This window comes from Penicillium cataractarum, assembly GCF_028827025.1.
Source record: "Penicillium cataractarum strain IBT 29864 chromosome Unknown utg000005l, whole genome shotgun sequence".
Lineage (NCBI taxonomy): Eukaryota > Fungi > Ascomycota > Eurotiomycetes > Eurotiales > Aspergillaceae > Penicillium > Penicillium cataractarum.
The window spans coordinates 5,051,587-5,069,786 of NW_026622741.1; the positions used below are offsets into that span (position 1 = coordinate 5,051,587).

The window sequence follows — 18,200 nt, forward strand, 5'->3', positions numbered from 1 at the left end:
TAACAAACAAAGCCCGACTATGTCAAAGGTAAGTGACTTAGTACTTCTACAGAAGATCACTAATATGTATTAGGCTCAGGTTAACGGTTTAGCTTCGCAGAACAAAAGTCTTACTATTCATTCTCAAGCCTGATGTATATATAGTTTGGAAGTGCTTGGCAGCCCTGGGACTCATCTTATTTCAAGCTGGCTAAACTTCTGAAGCTCCTCAATTTCTTCAGGCCCCAGCAACCCCAATGCCTCTCGTCGAGTCGGCGCCTTCGCGTCAAAGACCGGCTTCTCTGCCAAAGAGGTTACCCGGGTTCCATGTCTAGGCTGCGATCCTTCATAATCCCAACTGGCGTTATGAATCGTGATTCTGAGGCGGGATGAGCGGTTGGAACAGAAATAGGTTTCTCCCCAAGTATTACATACCGGTTATCCCACAGGGCACTGGTTCGTGGGCTCCATTTGAAACGCACTTGAATGTCGGGATTCTTCTCATAGACATCGTACAAGTATCCCAGGATCAGGTCGCTCTCTGCCTTATCGAGACCGACAATCCGGCTTGTCATAGCTCGGTTCACCCAGAGCGCCTTCCATCCTGTGGCTGGGTGTACACGTACAAGAGGATGTTCGCGCTCAACATACTGTGGCCCGGCTTCAGGATTCTCACGGTCGAGATAAGGATGAGCAGAGCGGTAGATGGCAGTCTGGCCATCGATAATCTTGCGGAAAGCGGGCGAGAGCTTCTCATATGCAGCATATCCGCTAGCCCACAGAGTATCTCCTCCAATGGTCGGGACAGTATCATTATGAAGATGTGTCACTCCGGCAGGCTGCCTCTCATGAACGAGGTCGGTATGCCATCGAGATGCCCCTCCTGGTCGGCGAAAGCTGGCTGGGTTTTCGGTTGCTTGAAGGGCAGGCCAAATCACACTTACTCCAGGAACACCCGGAACTTGAGGTACTTGTGGCTGTTCGAATGAGAAAATGATGCTCAGGTCAGAATTCTTCGTCAAGGCCAGCTGTGTCTACGATGGGATTCATACATGAACCTCGATCTCGCCGAAATACTCCCCAAGGGACTTCTGTTGTTGCGGAGAAATATCCTGGTCCCGGAAGAAGACGACGCTGCGCTCGGCGATGAGTAGACCAAGCTCATCCTTCTGCTGATCTGTCAGGTCCTTGAGTTGAAGACCGACAATCTCGGTTCCAATATGTCTTGTAAGATGAATCACTTCCTTTGCCGCAGAGAGAAGCGCTTTCTTTTCGGGATCGGCACGAGTTCCAGGATCTATATGGGGGCGATCCTCGTTTCTGATCTTGTAGACATCGTCAAGATAAAGGGGGCGCGACGGTCTATAGGGATAACCTTCGCTCAGGTCAATTCCTGCCTTTTCAAGGCGAGCTCGTGCAGATTCAGGAAGACCAAGAGTGTCTTTTCTGGGCACTGCAACGTCTACAATGCGAGGGTCGATAGCAACGGGAGCCATGATTGTTTTTCAGTGAAAGTTGAATACTGCGCTCTATCTTAACAATGGGTGTTTGGTAACAGACTTGGTATACTTGGCTTCTAAGACTATATATGCCAGCACCATTCTTCTAGATCTCAGTATATACCAACAGGCGAGAGTAGGCCGAGGGTGTCACTCCAAGCACCTCATCAAGCGGGCGCATCACGCCTTCCGTACAACTCGTCCTTCTTGAGTGGCCGAGATGGAACAGTTCAAATCAGGAATCGTTCTTGATGGTGCTTTTGTTGTCTGTCCAGAAATTTTGGATGGCCTACCCCTCACTTGAATCCAATAGAATGATTTCACACGTTCTCGTTGACATGACTCGGCCCCAATGTATGATCACAATGGGCCGCATCACTACAAGTGGGGAAGATTCGCATCTCCTCATCCGCGATGGAAATCACGCCGATCGTATGTTGTCAATTTCTAATCATTCAAGAATGATGCCGAGTGATCCGATAGATAAAACCAAGCCTATTCTCGCCGTGTTTGGCTAAACATCCACGCGATAGCCGAAATGACGAAATTTCAAGCCATAAATGCTTCATTGGGGACAACAGCCGAGCTATTTTCGATTTGAGGCGGGGATGACAACTTTAATAGTGCAACATCGAAGCAAAATAGAATAAATTCAGGATATTTTCTCTTCATCTCACTGCAGAGCTTGACAAAAACATGGCCGACGGTACAATTAAACGCGTTGCGGTCATTGGAGCCGGTATTAGTGGTGTGGTGAGTGCTGGCCATCTTCTCGCAGCTGGACTAGATGTCACGGTGTTTGAAAGAAGCGAAGCTGCAGGAGGGGTGTGGTAAGACTTCAATATTTACTATTTTCCGAATCAAATTCTAAATTGATTGCAGGCTCCATGACAAGCGAGTGCCGGTTGAGCTTCATTACCCATGCGTCAAGCCGGCCGACGTCGAGAAGCGCGGCAGAGATGAACGAGATGAAAAAGAAAGGCGGAAACTAATTCATGCTCCGCCGGGGTATGTCACAATTGTCTTAATCTGCTTTTTATTTTAAAGTTCACAGGCTTATGGTTCCCCAGACCGTGTTACGATGGTCTCGTCAATAACGTTCCGACTTCGTTGCTACGAACCAAACTCAACGCCTGGCCCCTGGGAACACCCCCATACGTCAGGCACAATATTTTAAAGGACTACATCCAAGATACATCAAAGAAAGCTGGTGTTGACAAAGCGACAGTCTATGGTGCTCTAGTCACCAAGGTCTATAAAGAAGGGACACAATGGCACGTGTCTTGGAATTCATTGGATGAAGACTCCACATCAAAGGATTTGGTTGAACGTCAACATTCGGAGGTCAGTACCTCTTGAGGTGGAAACTTAAGAATGGGTGCTAACAATAAATCTAGATTTTTGATGCCGTTATTGTTGCTTCTGGCCACTATCACACGCCCTTAATCCCAGACATTGAAGGGTTGGCCGAATCCAAGGATAAGTGGCCTTCACGGATTACACACTCTAAGTCATTCCGGAATTCAAACGGATTTGAAGGAAAGGTGAGTCATCAACTTTTGAGTACCCTTAATTGATCCTTTGCTAAATTGATTTCAAGAATGTTCTTCTCATTGGAGGAGGAGTATCTTCTGCAGACATAGCTCGAGAAATCAGTCCTGTGGCGCGAAAGATATATCAGAGTACTAGGAATGGCGCCTTTGATATCCCAGAGACTGCCCTTCCGAGCAATGCAACTCGAATTGGAGAAGTCGCAGCATTTGAAATTACCTCTTCGGAGACGAACTCGGAGCATCTCCCTCTTACAGTGCGTCTAAAGTCTGGCGAAACTCTGGATCACATCGACATAATTGTGCTTTGCACGGGCTACCAAATGGTCCTCCCATTCCTTCCAGACTACAACAAAAATAAGCCCAGTGAAACCACCATCGTGACCAATGGTCAGCAGTTTCACAATCTGCATCAAGATATATTCTATATCCCTGATCCGACCTTGGCATTTGTGGGCGTCTCATTCTATACAGCTACATTCACCCTCTTTGAATTCCAAGCAATTGCCGTCGCAGCATTCTTCTCTGGGGTTGCTCGGCTTCCCCAGTTGAGATTTTGAGGAAGGAATATCAGCAACGAGTGGATCTGAAAGGATATGGAAGGAGTTTCCATTCGCTCAAAGGCGAGGAAGAAGCATACGTCAAGCAGATCATCGAATGGGTGAATACTAGCAGGACAAAGCAGGAATTACCTTCGATTGAGGGTCACACGGATTCCTGGTTAGAGGGAAAGAAAGCTCATACCGAGAGACTTACTTTGCTGTTCCAAGGCGCTATACCATTCGGTAACACTGCCGAACCGCTACCAGAAGTGAAGGTCTCAGCATAGATTTTGTTTCAACATAGAATATTTCCCAGCCTAAATTCAATTAAATCTCATTTCCGGATATTGGTCACATACATTACAGTTTGCTCAGTTGAATCAACGTATCCGACTCCAGGGGTGAAATATCGGGCAATCTATTGATGGACGTCTAGATTTTCACCAAGTTTTGCAGACCTAGTTCATTCATTTTCTAATACTTCAGTTCAGTATCTATGAGCTTCTGTGGTCTAAACTATTATGACTACACGGATTTCCTCTATAAGGGGCCGTGGGTAGTACACCTGGACACATCATCCGCAGACTCGATGACGAGCTCTGTAGTGCGGGTGATAATTCTTGCCCTCAGGTAGTTCCCCGCACCCCAGGAGATAGCAGGCTCGGATTCAGTCCGTCGGTCGTCTTTCTCCATACTTGCAGAAATTGCGTAAATAAACGCTCCGGTAATTCGACTATCTCGATTTGAAACTATCCCTTCCCATGAAGTTGATTGTTAGACATCCGCAGATCCAGCATATCACCAATCCACTATGTTTCAACAATTTGCTCATAAAATCCTAGCATCACGCAATAGATTCCAAAGTCCTTGGCAGGTTGGAGCGTCGGCATCTGATCAAGCCCCAGATACTGCCATTCTTTGGAAGCTGTAGCCTACTCCACTCGGAGTGATGAAGCGCGAGGTTTCTGTTTACACCCTTATAAGAGGTTCCAAAGAATGTCAGGGTCTACTTGTAGCTTGATAATACTTCAACTCCTTTAGCTTCGATAAAATGACAGCCGCCTCTCAAGCAGACGAAGCTGTAGTTCCTCGCTCAGTACCCAAGGTTCAGGAGGTTCCAAAGCGCAAATGGACCAGTTATATCTGGGATACCTTTGATAAGTCGCCGGAGGAACGTCGGTTGCTTTTCAAATTAGATACTGCTATTCTGACCTTTGCGTCATTAGGTACGTCGTCCATTTCATTGAGACTACTGCTTTGGCCTGGAAATAGGGCCGACACTGACTGTATTAGGTTATTTCATCAAATACCTTGACCAAATTAATATCAATAATGCTTTCGTGTCTGGGATGTACGTTAACCCCCGCAGTTCTCTAGCACTGGACTTAGCTAACAGTATCTAACCTGTAGGAAGGAGGATTTGGGCCTGTACGGTAACCAACTGAATTATATGCAAGCATGCTGGACAGTTGGATACGTCATTGGCGAGATCCCAAGCAACATCTTGTTGACACGAGTAAGACCAAGATACTGGATACCGGCTGCAGAGGTAGGTTTTTTAAAAAGGTGACCCATCATGACCCTCGTGCTAAATCTTTCAGCTCCTATGGACAGTCCTTACGTTTTCGCTGTCCAGGTGCAATACTGCCACTCAATTCTATGTATTGAGGTTCTTTATTGGTAAGCACACATCTTCTTCCAAAGGCACCTTTACACACTAATATCGATTACTTCAAGGTCTGGCGGAAAGTACCTTCTATCCGGGAATGCAGTACATTATCGGTTCATGGTATCGACGGGATGAGCTCGCCAAAAGATCATGCATTTTCCATACCAGCAGTGGCATTGCTAGTATGTTCTCCGGTTATCTCATGGATGCTGTGTATCACCTTGGAGGCAAAGGGGGCTTCAAGGGGTGGCAATGGTAGGCAAACAAGGCCCTGTTTCCGCTCTGAAAATTTTTCTGACCATATTTGCCAGGCTTTTCGTGATCGACGGTGTCATCTCTCTTCCAGTCGCGATCAGCGGCTTTTTCGTGCTACCTGATGTTCCGGAGATTTCCAACCCGTGGTACCTTACCAAGGAGGTTCGTTTGTTCTGCTACATAATCTCACCAGTTATGGAATCATTTGACGCTTATCAAACTTTAGGAAGTTGCCTTATCACAAAAAAGGATGCAGCTTGAGGGTCGAAAGGATCGAGGCCCCTTCACGAAAGCAAAATTAAAGAAGATATTCTCTTCTTGGCACATTTATCTGTTGACGCTACTATATGTGTGCGTGCTATAATCCCGGTTCGTGCCAGCTTTGCTAAACCCAGTCTTAGGCTCTTTAACAATGGTGCTGTCGGTGGACAGCCTGTCTTCCAACAGTATGTCACATATGAAAGACCTAGATTCAACAACCTTTATCTGACTTATAGGTAGATTTCTTAAACACTCAACGAATCCGAAATACTCTGTGGGTCAGATCAACGCATACCCGACAACGACCAATGCAGTACAAGTCGTAACAACGCTTGCTTATGCTTGTAAGCGAAAATCGAATGGGCTGCCATAAACTAGTCAACGTATACTCATATATTGCAGGGTCTTCAGACACAATTTTGAATGGCCGTCGCTGGCCCCCGATCATATTTGGCGCTGTGAGTCCCTCAGTGTTGCCTTTTTCAGCAGGATCCGCCTATATTGACAGCTTCTTCTTAGGTGGTGAACATTATAAGCTATGTCTCACTAGCTGTATGGAACATTCCAATCGGATGGAAATGGACTTGCTACATCATCTCTGGGGCAGGATTCGGTCTCAGCGGGCTATGCATGGCGTAAGTCATCTCTTGTTATAGTGAACCAAACTGCCCGGTCTAACAACCAATTACAGTTGGGCCCACGAGATATGCTCTGAGGATAATGAGGAGCGAGCGCTTGTAATAGGCAGTATGAACGAGATGGCATATGTCTTCCAAGCATGGCTCCCACTCATTGTGTGGCAACAAGTCGATGCACCAGAATACCAGAAGGGATTTATTACAGTGTCTTGTATATCCTTTGCTTTGATCATCACGACATTTGTTATCCGAAATCTCGATCACAAGGAGGGAAGGCAACGGAGGTACGTGACTGCAATCAGAGCGGGTTTGACTTATTTTCTTGTGACCTCACTCAGGTTCTAACGACTCTCTTTAGGGATTGGAGCAGCCAGGAACAAGAAGCAGAAGATATTTCTTCTGACTCCATTTCCGTGACTCCCGTAGACACTAATCAGCCTCTGAAGCTCTGAATTGCGTGATATTTGGAACGTTCATCGAGCGAATTTCCTTTGACCCCTCCCTGGTCGAGTGCCACAATTCGTGAACGGTTTCAATGGACAAGGTACAACAGCCGGGAGAAGTAAGTTCTTCTAAGTTCATCCGCCTCATGTGAGGGTCACACGTCCTGTCCAGTCTATTTCAAGCGGTAGCAGCAGCCAAAAGCAGTGGTCTCAGAACCAATATCCTTATGTATAAGAATCTAGGAGCATCTAGCAAGTTTGTTTTCAAGAGAAGGAGGGCTAAAGCGGTAGTACCTGCAATGAAACACACAGCCCTGCCAATCGTATGACTTTTCCAAATAATATTGGTCAATCTATCAATTAATTTGTCACTGAGATCGTCCCCATTGAATGATACCCAATTCATCAAGCTCTCGAGGGCCCAGGTGAGGTCTTGTAAACTCGGGCTCGAACAAGTCGCGTGCTTCTCCCATGCCGTATTGAGGTTTGTTTGAATCCCGTTCATGCGCTGGATTCTCCCCTGACTCGTACAGAAATCTATCCACCTCGTGTTCTAGCCATAACCCCCTCCCAATGATCCGCTCGTAGCCTTGCATAATAATCCTAACCCTTGGTCTGTGGGTATCGTTTGACCACGGCAGTTCTGCCCGAATGGCCTCCAGGAGATCGCTCCAACGACCTCCGTCACGGCTCATGTCGAGAAAACCAAGCTCAACAGACTGCAGTGTTTTTGGCAGGAGTTTTAGTAAACCCAAAAGGTCAGTTTGTGAGACATCAAAACGAAAAAGGCCAAAGTGACGAAGTGTTGGCCAATCTTCGACTGGGAAGACACTTGTCAACGGAATTGGCGGGCCCCTAGGGCCAGGATCGAGTGTGGTCGAAAAGCTGACATGTTGTAAGTCTCTCGCTTTACTGAGAGCACGACGAAGATTTCCACTGCTTTCTCTAGCCCAGAGATATGTTCCAGTTCCTCCAACATAAAGTGGGAGGTCCAGGTGACTGAATTTAGGGCGCTTCAATATCGTCATAAAATGATCGTACTCCTCACACGGTTGTTCTAGCATCATGAAATTAATAGCAGTTATGAGCGACATAGCGTCAAAGCTAAGCTCCGAGACATTGTGATTGGAGTGAGCCAAGATGCGGAGCACGATTCGAGTTCCATGCCATTGTTCTTTATACTCCTCTGGTGCCTCTGACCAGGGGAGGGGATACTGGGCAACTTCCCATAAGCCCACCGTAGGCCATCCTCGCGGAATCGGGTAATTGAACCCATAAGGCAGTGATCTGATTGTAGGGGTTCCATACAACGGAGAGAAAAGCCACCCATGTGCTGCGGGCGTAACGACGACTCTTCTCAAGGCTGAAAATCGGTCAATACCGTAGACAAAAGCCTTCTCGTCGCTCCGTGAGACCAAAACTTCGTTCTGCTGCCGCAATAACTTCTGATAGTACTTCAAGCTTTCCTCTGGAGGCATCTGTGCATCGACTTGTTTCTGTCGTGCGACATGATAAGGATGGTCCCGATCCCAGGACTTCCGATGTGCGATGAATTGGATGTTGTCCTCGCATTCTCTGAGAAACCAGGATGGGGGATGATTTTCAGGGTCAATCTCAGGCGATCTGGGTGTCAGTGTTTGAATTCCATCATCTATCATCGCATACCATTCATCCTCTGAAAGAGGGGGAGCTGCAATGAAGCGCGCGTCGTCCCAGATTATTTCTGTAACTTGATGTCGAAATTTGGGATGGTCTGCCACTGCGCGAAACACCTCAATGTCCAGGGGGTTGGCAGAGACGAATACCCGTGAGAGGCATAACGGTATGATATCCCGGAACACTTTGCATGTCAGTCGCAGAGACTTGCGATCGCGATTGGTCAGGGAGGACAGAATCATTGACAGAATCTCGAGGGGTACGCCAACAACCCAGGGCACGTTGCCGCGCGCTGGGGACCCAGCTCCTGACGCCTGTGGCACCTGAGATGCCATGAGATGATTGCGAGTATTTCGAGTGGGATGCTATCGAAAGGTCATGAATGGCGCGTTGTTGCAGGCGATGGGTTTGAAAAGTACGAGCCCCACCGTGCTCGAGGAATACGAGAAGCCCAATCGAACGAAGCAAGCGGGCCCGGCAATCTTAAGGATTTACCTGACCGCAAGATTAGAACTTGGTCGTCGCCAGACATCTCTAGTAGAATCCTAGTTTTGAAAACTTTGGCTTTCTGGACTTGACAGAATATTTTACTCTCTATTTAAAGACATTAAAGTTATTTGGAGTCAAGTGAGCGGCATCAAATAGATACATAAATCAATCGCGCTGCAAAGACGATATATCTGAGATATAAAGTAAGGGCAAAAAATGGGGGCTCAACCGCAAAGGAGTTACTATATTTCATGAAACAGACATACAACAAGTTACCATATCTGCAGGCGGTTCTAAATGAGACCTTTCGTCTATACCCTACCACCATCGCAGTACTCCCAAAGACACTAGACTGTGTAAGTATTCGTCACGGCTGTAAGTCATTTATTTCATTATCACAGAGATGATAAGTTCAATTGACCGATTGCTGGACAAACGTTGCGACATAAAATTTGACAATTCATCACGATCCACGAACATTCGAATACCCAGATAGCTTTGCTCCAGAGCGTTGGTTATGCGTCAACCACCATAAGTTAAAGGAGGCTTTGACTCCGTTTTCCATTAGCCCACAAAGGTGAGTGAATTGGGTCTAAGTATGTGAAATGTGCACCAAGACATTGTTCTTGTTCAATTACTAATGATCTGCCAGTCTTGCTGAAATGGAACTCCGATTGCTTGTTGCATCTTTTTTTCTTCGATTCAAGCCCTCTATTGATGAATCCATAAATGAATTGGACATGTTCATGTACGATACTTTCAAAATATCTCCGGTGGGAAGAAACTTTTGATATTGATGAAGCCGAGAAATTAGGCCAGTTCTAGTGAGCTACACGTATAGTTTGGTCGCTAGTATGGATTACTTGGTGGTTTTGCCATTTTTTCTGCACCAGTGTATTCATTCCTGCGGTGCTTTTAAGAGCATGGAAGCGTTGGTAGGTCTTATCTCTTCATTTTTCGAGCTCCCTATCTACCACTCTTCGAACAAGAAAGGGCGCGGGGACAGGTGATACCACAGCATCAGCAGTGGACGTCTCACGAAATAGATTGCTGCCAATAATAAGAACGAAATGTGATGCTCATAAAAGATAATCTGGATTTAATCTCCACCACGCTCTTAGCGCGTCTGTGATATCTTCCCCTTTTCCCAATTGAGTGTCCAGTTACATCCGCGCGATCAGGGATTCGATGCTTACGGAGTAATCCGGAAATAGGAGACGAAAGCTCGGTCCGTGGCTTTCGTCCTGCGTCACGGACCCATTAAATGACCGTTGATCGTCGGGCTCACTCTCGGCTGTCGATCAAGAGGTCTGAGAATCAGCGAAGGTACACACAGAAAGTTGTTCGCTTCTATAGATTGCTTTCGAGCATTGACCTCGGAGGGAGAAGTCAGAGCGTGCGGGGGAAAGTAGAAATCGAGCCCACGCAGAAGTTTGACTCTCGATCTTTGCCTAGCCGAAAAGCGCGCTAAGGCACGAAATACTGTTGCCGAAATAGGTAAAAGTAAAATGGCCAGCATTTTCTTCCGATACACGACTGCACAAATGCGGTGCAGGGATGCTTCTCGTATCAATTAGCAGCACTACGTTTTCCGTACTTTGTAGCAAGCTAAGCTTGCTGGGGGAGGGAGCTTGGGGCAGGCGCTTTGTCCGGGATAACGTCCGGAGAACGAGCAAAAAGGGGCCCGACCAATTACAAGACCACGGGCTTTGGCTTTGAAATTGCATTTCCGTCAGCGTCGATCATCGGCCGGTCTGCTTCGAAGATCCATCGCCCCATCCTTAGCGTGTGATTCGGCTTTGTGGAGTGGAGCGCGGCAAGGGTCGAGACTTGGTCAGGCCCCTGGTGAATTTCCGTGAGACTGAGGTGCTGCTTGGTGGATTTTCTACGGAGGACAAGGAGAAGAGAAGACTCGATATCAGAATGATCTCAGATCCAGAAATAGGTTGCAGTTTTCTTTCATCACGAAGCGTATTCACACACTCGTGGCCGTTGTATATCTCGATACAATAGTTCTGGTTCAGGGGGACAGGGGTCTCACCAACTCACAAGTGGTTTGCGTGCCCTCGAGGGCCCTCCGAGACACGTTGAAAATCCATTCGGGGTCCCCGCTTGCTCTCGCGTGGAATATGGGAAGTGGAGGTCCAGTGGAAATGAGTCGTAAGCTAAGAAGTGAATAAGTTAGTAGCAAGGTGCAAACTGCAACGAGGAGGACCCGCTCCGTGCGCTTTACCGCGCGCGTATCCAAGCCCACCTGCACGAAATCACGCCAAAAGTAGTGGGATGCAATGCGACCAACAAAATTGACATTCGAGGGGTTTATAAATTCAACTAGACCAGGCAAATCATGGATGCAAATTGACAAACAAGGATAGATCTACATAAGGGGCAACAATTCTTCCTCCTTTGCATCGGGGTGCAACAAGACAATGTAAATGCAAGAATCTGCAAAAAAAAGACAAATCCGACCATTCTAACGCCAAAAAATCGGGCATAACCCGAATGCGATGCCTGATGCCATGACCTTCAAATACACAATCCCGTGGGCTGCTAGATTGTGCACCGAAAGAAAAATCGGACGCATTGTGTTCTCCTTTGGACGACTTTATCTAGCAGCCCTATAGTCTCTTGAGAACGTACACCGCGCCCCGGCCTCAGCTAGATCACTGATAGCTGGTGCACTAGTTCTGCAGTCTAGCAGAACTAACAGAATAGTACTCGGGATCTTGAGACAAACGACGAAGGGGGGGAGGGCGTCCTCTCATTCTCTGGCCGCTCCTCACATTCTGCAAAATGTCTAGTACGAGAGATGTCTGTCAGTATATGCTATAAGAAAGAACACAACTTCTTTGAGGTATCACTGACTTAGCCATATTTTCCCACCGAGTGTAACGACGATTGCACCATTTGCAGGCGTGCTTCCGAATCCCACGGTGAACCTAACAGAAATTGATCAGCTCGAGGTTTGTCAACACATTCTAAATCCAACACTCACGGTATCGATATGTCTCCGAAGATCTGCGTTCCTTCCAAACGACTTGCTACATTCATCACAAGGTATCGCTCGATGGAAAGTGGGGTCATGCTTCTTCTGGTGTGCGACGCAATTCGAGCGCCTGGTAAAGTAGAAGCCGCACACCGGGCATTTGCAGCCCTTCTCTGCGGATGGTTTCCTGCCTCGCTTGGTCGTTTTGGATGCAGCGTTGGCTGTATTGTCATTCGAGGATACACCTTGAGGGAAAGGAATAGCTGGCATGGCACTGGTGTGGTGGGCTCTGGTGGGCCTACTTGGGTTGCTCTGGCTCGCAGGTGGGATTGGTGGATGGAGCGCTATAGACTGTGCTGAAGCCTGTGGATGAAAAGAAGTATTTGCCTCCGGGTAGATTCCATGATTCCACTGACTTTCTATTGTCCGATCTGCTGCGGTAGGTATAGATTGTAGCGGCGACGGGGGTGCTGAAAGTGGCGTATTCGGCCAGATCCCCGGCATGCCATTCATTTGTCTCGGAAACATGCCATGGCCGGCATCAACCTCCATTACAGGCTCATAGCCGTGGGCCAGGCTCACAGGCTGAGTATCGTAAAAACCGAGCGAGGATTGCGAAGGATCCGGAATGCCATTGTAGATCTCGAAGCACGACCTGCCACAAAAGTCGTCGGCGTCTAAAGGCAGAATGTAGAAATTCTCGGTCGATGTGAGGTTATTTGGTGTGGCAGAATTTGCAGAGAAAGGTAATTGACTGGAGTAACCCGTCATAGGATCATAGGAATCTTCAAGCCCAGAGATACCAAGCCCAACCGTCGCCGGGAATCCCCGCCCCTGGGATGATGTTGCTGATACCGGCGACGCATAGGCAGCTTCTGGCATGAAAGACGCCATAGATGATGGCCGACGAGATGTTCGGTCCATAGTGTCTTGCTGCTGACAGGACCAATACAGGCAGCTAGAGCAATAGCATGTGCAAAAAGGGCCAAAGATGACAACCTCCGAAAAGTTCAAAGCCAACCAGACCGAGTCTTTAATCCTGAAGGATCAAAAAAGATGGCAGAAGCGCCAAGTATAAATAAGGAGTTGTAAATCAACAGCTATCGCTGTTGGTGATGAGTAGCTGCATACATGAAAGGTGGCTGAGGGGTGAAGAACGAGCACAGTGTCATTTGGAGACAAAAGTCGGTGCCGCATCGAGACCGTAGGCGTGAAGAAACCGATTGATTTGACTCCTTCACCAGACAAGGCAGATTTTGGAATGGAAAAAGACTGGGGGAGGGGATAAGTAACCTACAAAGGAGGTGGAAACCTCGAGTGGGGGGTTGTGGAAGGCTAACGGTTTGGGGCTGTCCGAAAGCCAGATCGAAGGTCTGCCCCAGTCCGCATAGACCAGGCTCCATTGCCCCAGATGCCTAGCGCTAAGATCATAATGACCACGTAGTTTCCACTTTATTAGCCTCAAAAATACATAATATAATATGTCATTGGTAGTTATCGTTCGTTTCTAGGCCAGTCTTAGCCCTTTCTACAGAGTCCTCTCTTCTGGCTGCCGAGCAGCACAACGTCGAGACAACAGGGGGCGCTACAACGGATACTCCCGTAAATTGGAAGGCAAAATAGTGGAAACGGATAGTCAGAAGACTCCTTCAGTCACTTGCAGAAGACTCGAAGGTAGACATTGCACGCGGGTTGATGCCTATACAACGGCGGCTGTGGCCCGCAATCTTCGGAAAAGGCTAACCATTCATTTAGTCACCGCTGGAATGGTTGGTCCAACAGCTTGGGCTACCATGCAGGTGAACTGGCCAAACAGGAAAGGAGTCAGAACCCGAGATTTTGGCTCCTGGTTTGAGAAGGTGCATGGGTGTCTCACCATGTGTGACAGTGATTGCTCGCCTCTAGTATACTCAGCCGCGTCTCTTTCCAAGGGGTGTAGTTGAGAGAAATCGCAGTCCGAAAATGAAATGTATTATGTGCATGTTTGAGTCATCATATCTTCAAGCAAAATTGATCTAAAGCCCATCATCGTGACCGCCGGTGCTACATACTCGAGAATCCAAGCCACCTAATTTGTACATATTATGTTGTATTCACACAGTTGGTACCTGGAATTTTCCAGCCAAGCCACACAGGTTGTTAGTATCCTCTGTAGGATTGAGTCTATGTAACATGTGCTCATAGGCAAAGGCAACGCTTTCTCTGATTCTCAAAAGTGCCTCGCGGACAGCCCTCAGCAGTTATCGAGACAAAATGAAACACCAAGATGGAAAAGAGAAGAAATCGCCTTGCAAATAAGAGATGGCCCCATCCCATCGCCCCATCACGGGTTTGGTCTGTCATCTATGGGGGTTTATCCTGGGGACCTCGAATAAATGCAAAGCGTAAGAGTGGCTGCCCGCTAACCCACACTTGCCCCCAACTAACGAACGAGGGCTAATCTGGTCCATGCAGGGGGCAGTGCGTGGAGTTAAGAGCTTCGAGCTAAGGGCTGGCGGCCCCCAACTCTTAGAGTAACGAACCTCTTTCCCCTATTTCTTCTCGCTTGCAACTTGAAGAATAATCAGCAGCAAAAGTACCATTGAAGTCGTTCAGCCCCGTTTCTGCGTGGAAAGTCCAGTCGTTACGCGCTCCACCTGCTCTCGAAGTTGATCCACAGCGCTCAGGATCTCCGCAAGCTGTGTCTTTTCGGCCCGCGCCAGACTTGGTTCGCGCGAATCATGCAGGTCAATGCTGATTCGTCGGTGCTTAGGGTCCGTTCGACGGGTTTCAGTGATAGAGGAGTGAAGTGGATCCTGACATCTCGCGACACTCGGTTCGCCACCTAAAGTACCATGAGGTCGTGCCGTGGAGAGTGGGGGGAGGCGGGTAGTCGGTCGATGGAGATGTCGTCGGCTGGACTCATATGCCCAAATCATCATGACAAAAGGCAAGTGGGTTGCCCGAAGTAGCATAATGCGTACTCGACGAACAACTCCCGCCGATAGGAACAATCGCATGGGGCGGATGCAGAGGAGGGGAATAAGATTCTGTTGAGTGTGTAAGCTTGTAAAACATTCTAGAATATAGACAGAATGTCCGTTCCGTGAGTCCCTTGACACTGTTGCCAAGGAAGTTTGGGCGCTAACTGACCAGGGGCGGCATGAAATACGTCAGACGCCGGGAATTACTGCTCTCCAAGACATAGATGGACAACCTAGAAGAATTCGCCGTTAGTGGGGGATCTTTGCGGGTTTTTTTCATAGAGCTGGTCCTCATGCTCTTAAAAGGAAGTATACTAACTGGAACAGGTATTCCTCACGGGCGTGCCGCATCACCTAAAAGAATTGGCCCCAAGGATCAGTAAACAATCCAACATTGGACGAACCAACAAGCGGAAACATACGCCTTCTAGACTCATGCTCATCAAACTAATCAGTGACGAGAGCAGCAAGATGTTGGTCATAGCGACGAAAATCATCCTGTAACCCTTCTGGTTAGCATACTTCTTGAGGCGAGGCGGACGCCGATCACTGTAGGAGAGCGTGGAAATAACTGTGGGGCTGTAGTCGCAGGCAGACGCCGTTACAGAAGCCCTCGCATTAAAAATAGAGAAAGAAAAAAACGATAAGAGGAGGAATCAGCTAATGCAGGTCGGCGTCACTTAGCGCGAGGCGAAACGTGATCGATCGTGCATGCGGGATTCTTCCTCTTGTTGTCCTGGGCGCAGGCTAATCATCCACGAACTTACATCAAGCCATAGCCGAAGATCGGGGAGATCTAAACCACATTAGCGCGTCAGTCAAGTAAACGCGACAGCCAACCATTTTGGCAATCCTCCGGGATGCCAACTGTAGCGCTGTACAACCGCCGCTTCTGCATGCCACTTACATCCGATGCGCTATCCTATTATCCAATCAATTCAGCCACCGTAGGTCACCACAAAAGCCAACACACCAAGATAGGAGGGAAACCCACCAAACCGAGAGAGCCCGATCTGCCTCACATGGTTAGCTTAAGACTCATTCATCATCAGAACCTGATAGTCACCGCCATACCCGAAGAACACCTTGACAAGCATCCACGACATTTGCTTGAGGGACAAGCGGTCACGGGCCAGCATAGTGAACGTGGTGAGGAACCCTGCAGGGATCCACCCGAATGTCAGAACTGTGCTTCATCTTGAGTGGGGCTGTGCATCTCAGCCACCCCCCAATCCTTACCAATATACAAGACTATCACGACTGGCAAGAATCGAAAGAATGCTTTTGTCTGAGGTTGTCGCAAATAAAAGTAGAAGAATCAGCCTTGTGGACCTTTGGCCCTCGAGTAGTTTTTTGGAACTGAGATCCTTACCATCTCTTTCAGCACCGGTATCTGGTCGCACCATTATAAATTAATTTTGGTGCAAGGCAACTTTCCCAGTGGAGCACAACTTACCAGACTGCCAAAGTATGAGTTCAAGCTCACGAGTGAGCAGATCCTGCAGATACCCGCCTTTCGTCAGAAATGGGGCTTCCCTTGCGTGTACCACCTGGGGGCGTAGATCATATTACCTTGGCACTAGGAACAACGCCTCCAGGGAGAGAATATCAAATGAAAGGTCGAGAATGTATTCATCAGCCCTGGCTAATCCGATGGCCCCTGTAAGATCTTCCGTCAGCTCCCAAATTCTTCACAGCCGGGAGATTCACAACTTCCCCAAGGCGGAATTGGGAACAAGAAAATGGGATCTGGAACTTACTGGTGATGATGAAAGCGAATCCGACGCCAATAATTCCGAGATTCCACAGGCTCCAGAAATCCGCCTGATAGAATAACATCCCAGCATCGATGAGCCCGCTCAATTCATCATAAGCAAAGGCCACGATCCAAACATCCATGAAGATCTCAAAGAACCCAAGACCATTCGGTTTGCGCTCGACGAGTACTGAATAGTACAGCAGCAAGAATGAGATGAAGAAGCCTGCTTCAAACATCTTCCGGTAGACTGGAACTCGTAGCCGCGAATAGGGATCTGCTGTTCTGAGCAGCAAAGGTAAGTATTAGCACCATCAACTAAATTCACCCTGACTCGATGCCTGACTCACTTCCTGTTGAATATTTGCGGCTTCTTGATTGAGTGTACCGTGAGAGAATCCCAGAACACGATTTCGCCATTCCAAATGTCGTTGACCACGCGTTGAACAACCCGCTGGCTCAGGAACCTCTTCGCACCTGCAACAGCTGCAACTTCCAACGCATTTAGTCCGAAGAATCTCGAGTATCTTGAGAAATTGCAATCATCCAGGTATTCAGTCTGAGTACCCAGATAAGCCCGACGATTCTGGTTCTCGGGGCCTTGTTTGCCCAGCTCTGATTGGCGACCAGGTGTGGAAGCACCTGATAGTAGAGGAGTGGACTCTGTCGCGCCCCTAGTAAGACGGGAGGTTCCCGTTTCCACTTCAATGAGATTTGTTGACCTGCGTCTGGGGCTTGGAAGCTCTTCCAGGAGGAATTCGATCGTTTCTCGCTGGTTCAGGTGACAAAGAAACTGCCAGGCGACGAACTCGCATGCTGCCCCTCGGCTCTCGTTCAGTCCCCAGTCGTCTTCAGCTACGTTGGAAAACTCCCATTTCAGTATCCTGTGGTGAGACTGTTCAGCATTGGAATCATAGGTTCTGGAATAGACCATCCTTACATCAAGGCAACAATGATGAAGGGGTTATGACTGTCCTGTGCCAGAGCATGGACCAATTGTCTGAGACGATGACCTCGAGCTCCGTATCTCATTTGCTCAAACGAATAGGCCATCTCGCCAACAGCCATGCTAATGAAACTGAAGCGGTGTTAGTTAATGAACATGGACAAATAAATGTTTACTTACTGGGATAACTTAGGAATCACATCGAACAGTGATTCCTCGGTCTCTATGACGGGAATATCGAAAGAAGTGTCTAAATCGAGGTCCGATGCCACATCGGATGTGGAGGTATCATGGCGTCGACCACTCATTGCAGCCGTAGTAGCGTTAACCATGACAAATCAATGCTTGGAAATCGTTAGAGATCAATAGGCAAGCAAATCTCAACGTCGTGAAAGTCTAGGCTTCTTCAAAAGCGAGTTGGTGGCTCACTTGGCAGGACAGCCTATCTCTTGGCGATCAGCAGCTGCCGGAGTACGCAATGTACGTACTGTTGTTCAAGTGCTGCGGGATCGAGATGGAGAGTTAACGCAGCTGAGAGAACATGATCAAAAGTAGTGCCTCTTTTTGA

The 18,200-nt window shown here is 48.0% G+C and overlaps 6 protein-coding genes across 6 annotated transcripts; 2 read left to right on the plus strand and 4 right to left on the minus strand.

The window, feature by feature from the left end:
* Window positions 1–171: 171 nt before the first annotated feature.
* Window positions 172–1,475, minus strand: N7496_007537 (TauD/TfdA dioxygenase family protein; the record flags this gene model as incomplete). Its single annotated transcript, XM_056700466.1, has 3 exons — window positions 172–358; window positions 415–956; window positions 1,032–1,475. 3 exons carry the CDS (start codon window positions 1,473–1,475, stop codon window positions 172–174), a joined length of 1,173 nt encoding a protein of 390 aa, XP_056555879.1.
* A 699-nt stretch (window positions 1,476–2,174) lies between these two features.
* N7496_007538 (putative FAD dependent oxidoreductase) lies at window positions 2,175–3,857 on the plus strand (the record flags this gene model as incomplete). The annotated part of the gene is made up of 6 exons (XM_056700467.1): window positions 2,175–2,308; window positions 2,361–2,486; window positions 2,549–2,822; window positions 2,876–3,022; window positions 3,079–3,558; window positions 3,582–3,857. The coding sequence occupies 6 exons, from the start codon at window positions 2,175–2,177 to the stop codon at window positions 3,855–3,857; spliced, it is 1,437 nt and encodes a 478-aa protein (XP_056555880.1).
* Window positions 3,858–4,621: 764 nt separating this feature from the next.
* N7496_007539 (uncharacterized protein) lies at window positions 4,622–6,845 on the plus strand (the record flags this gene model as incomplete). Its single annotated transcript, XM_056700468.1, has 13 exons — window positions 4,622–4,796; window positions 4,864–4,921; window positions 4,981–5,119; window positions 5,172–5,250; window positions 5,308–5,494; window positions 5,551–5,656; window positions 5,721–5,845; window positions 5,896–5,940; window positions 5,996–6,099; window positions 6,158–6,213; window positions 6,275–6,390; window positions 6,447–6,677; window positions 6,752–6,845. The coding sequence occupies 13 exons, from the start codon at window positions 4,622–4,624 to the stop codon at window positions 6,843–6,845; spliced, it is 1,515 nt and encodes a 504-aa protein (XP_056555881.1).
* Window positions 6,846–7,204: 359 nt separating this feature from the next.
* N7496_007540 (F-box protein) lies at window positions 7,205–8,827 on the minus strand (the record flags this gene model as incomplete). The annotated part of the gene is made up of 1 exon (XM_056700469.1): window positions 7,205–8,827. The coding sequence occupies one exon, from the start codon at window positions 8,825–8,827 to the stop codon at window positions 7,205–7,207; it is 1,623 nt and encodes a 540-aa protein (XP_056555882.1).
* Window positions 8,828–11,684: 2,857 nt separating this feature from the next.
* N7496_007541 (uncharacterized protein) lies at window positions 11,685–12,891 on the minus strand (the record flags this gene model as incomplete). Its single annotated transcript, XM_056700470.1, has 3 exons — window positions 11,685–11,778; window positions 11,847–11,920; window positions 11,977–12,891. The coding sequence occupies 3 exons, from the start codon at window positions 12,889–12,891 to the stop codon at window positions 11,685–11,687; spliced, it is 1,083 nt and encodes a 360-aa protein (XP_056555883.1).
* Window positions 12,892–14,558: 1,667 nt separating this feature from the next.
* Window positions 14,559–17,964, minus strand: N7496_007542 (uncharacterized protein; the record flags this gene model as incomplete). Its single annotated transcript, XM_056700471.1, has 12 exons — window positions 14,559–14,996; window positions 15,100–15,163; window positions 15,250–15,284; window positions 15,353–15,428; window positions 15,698–15,726; window positions 16,303–16,323; window positions 16,387–16,429; window positions 16,503–16,590; window positions 16,691–16,971; window positions 17,037–17,570; window positions 17,627–17,764; window positions 17,813–17,964. The coding sequence occupies 12 exons, from the start codon at window positions 17,962–17,964 to the stop codon at window positions 14,559–14,561; spliced, it is 1,899 nt and encodes a 632-aa protein (XP_056555884.1).
* Between the last annotated feature and the right edge of the window lie 236 nt (window positions 17,965–18,200).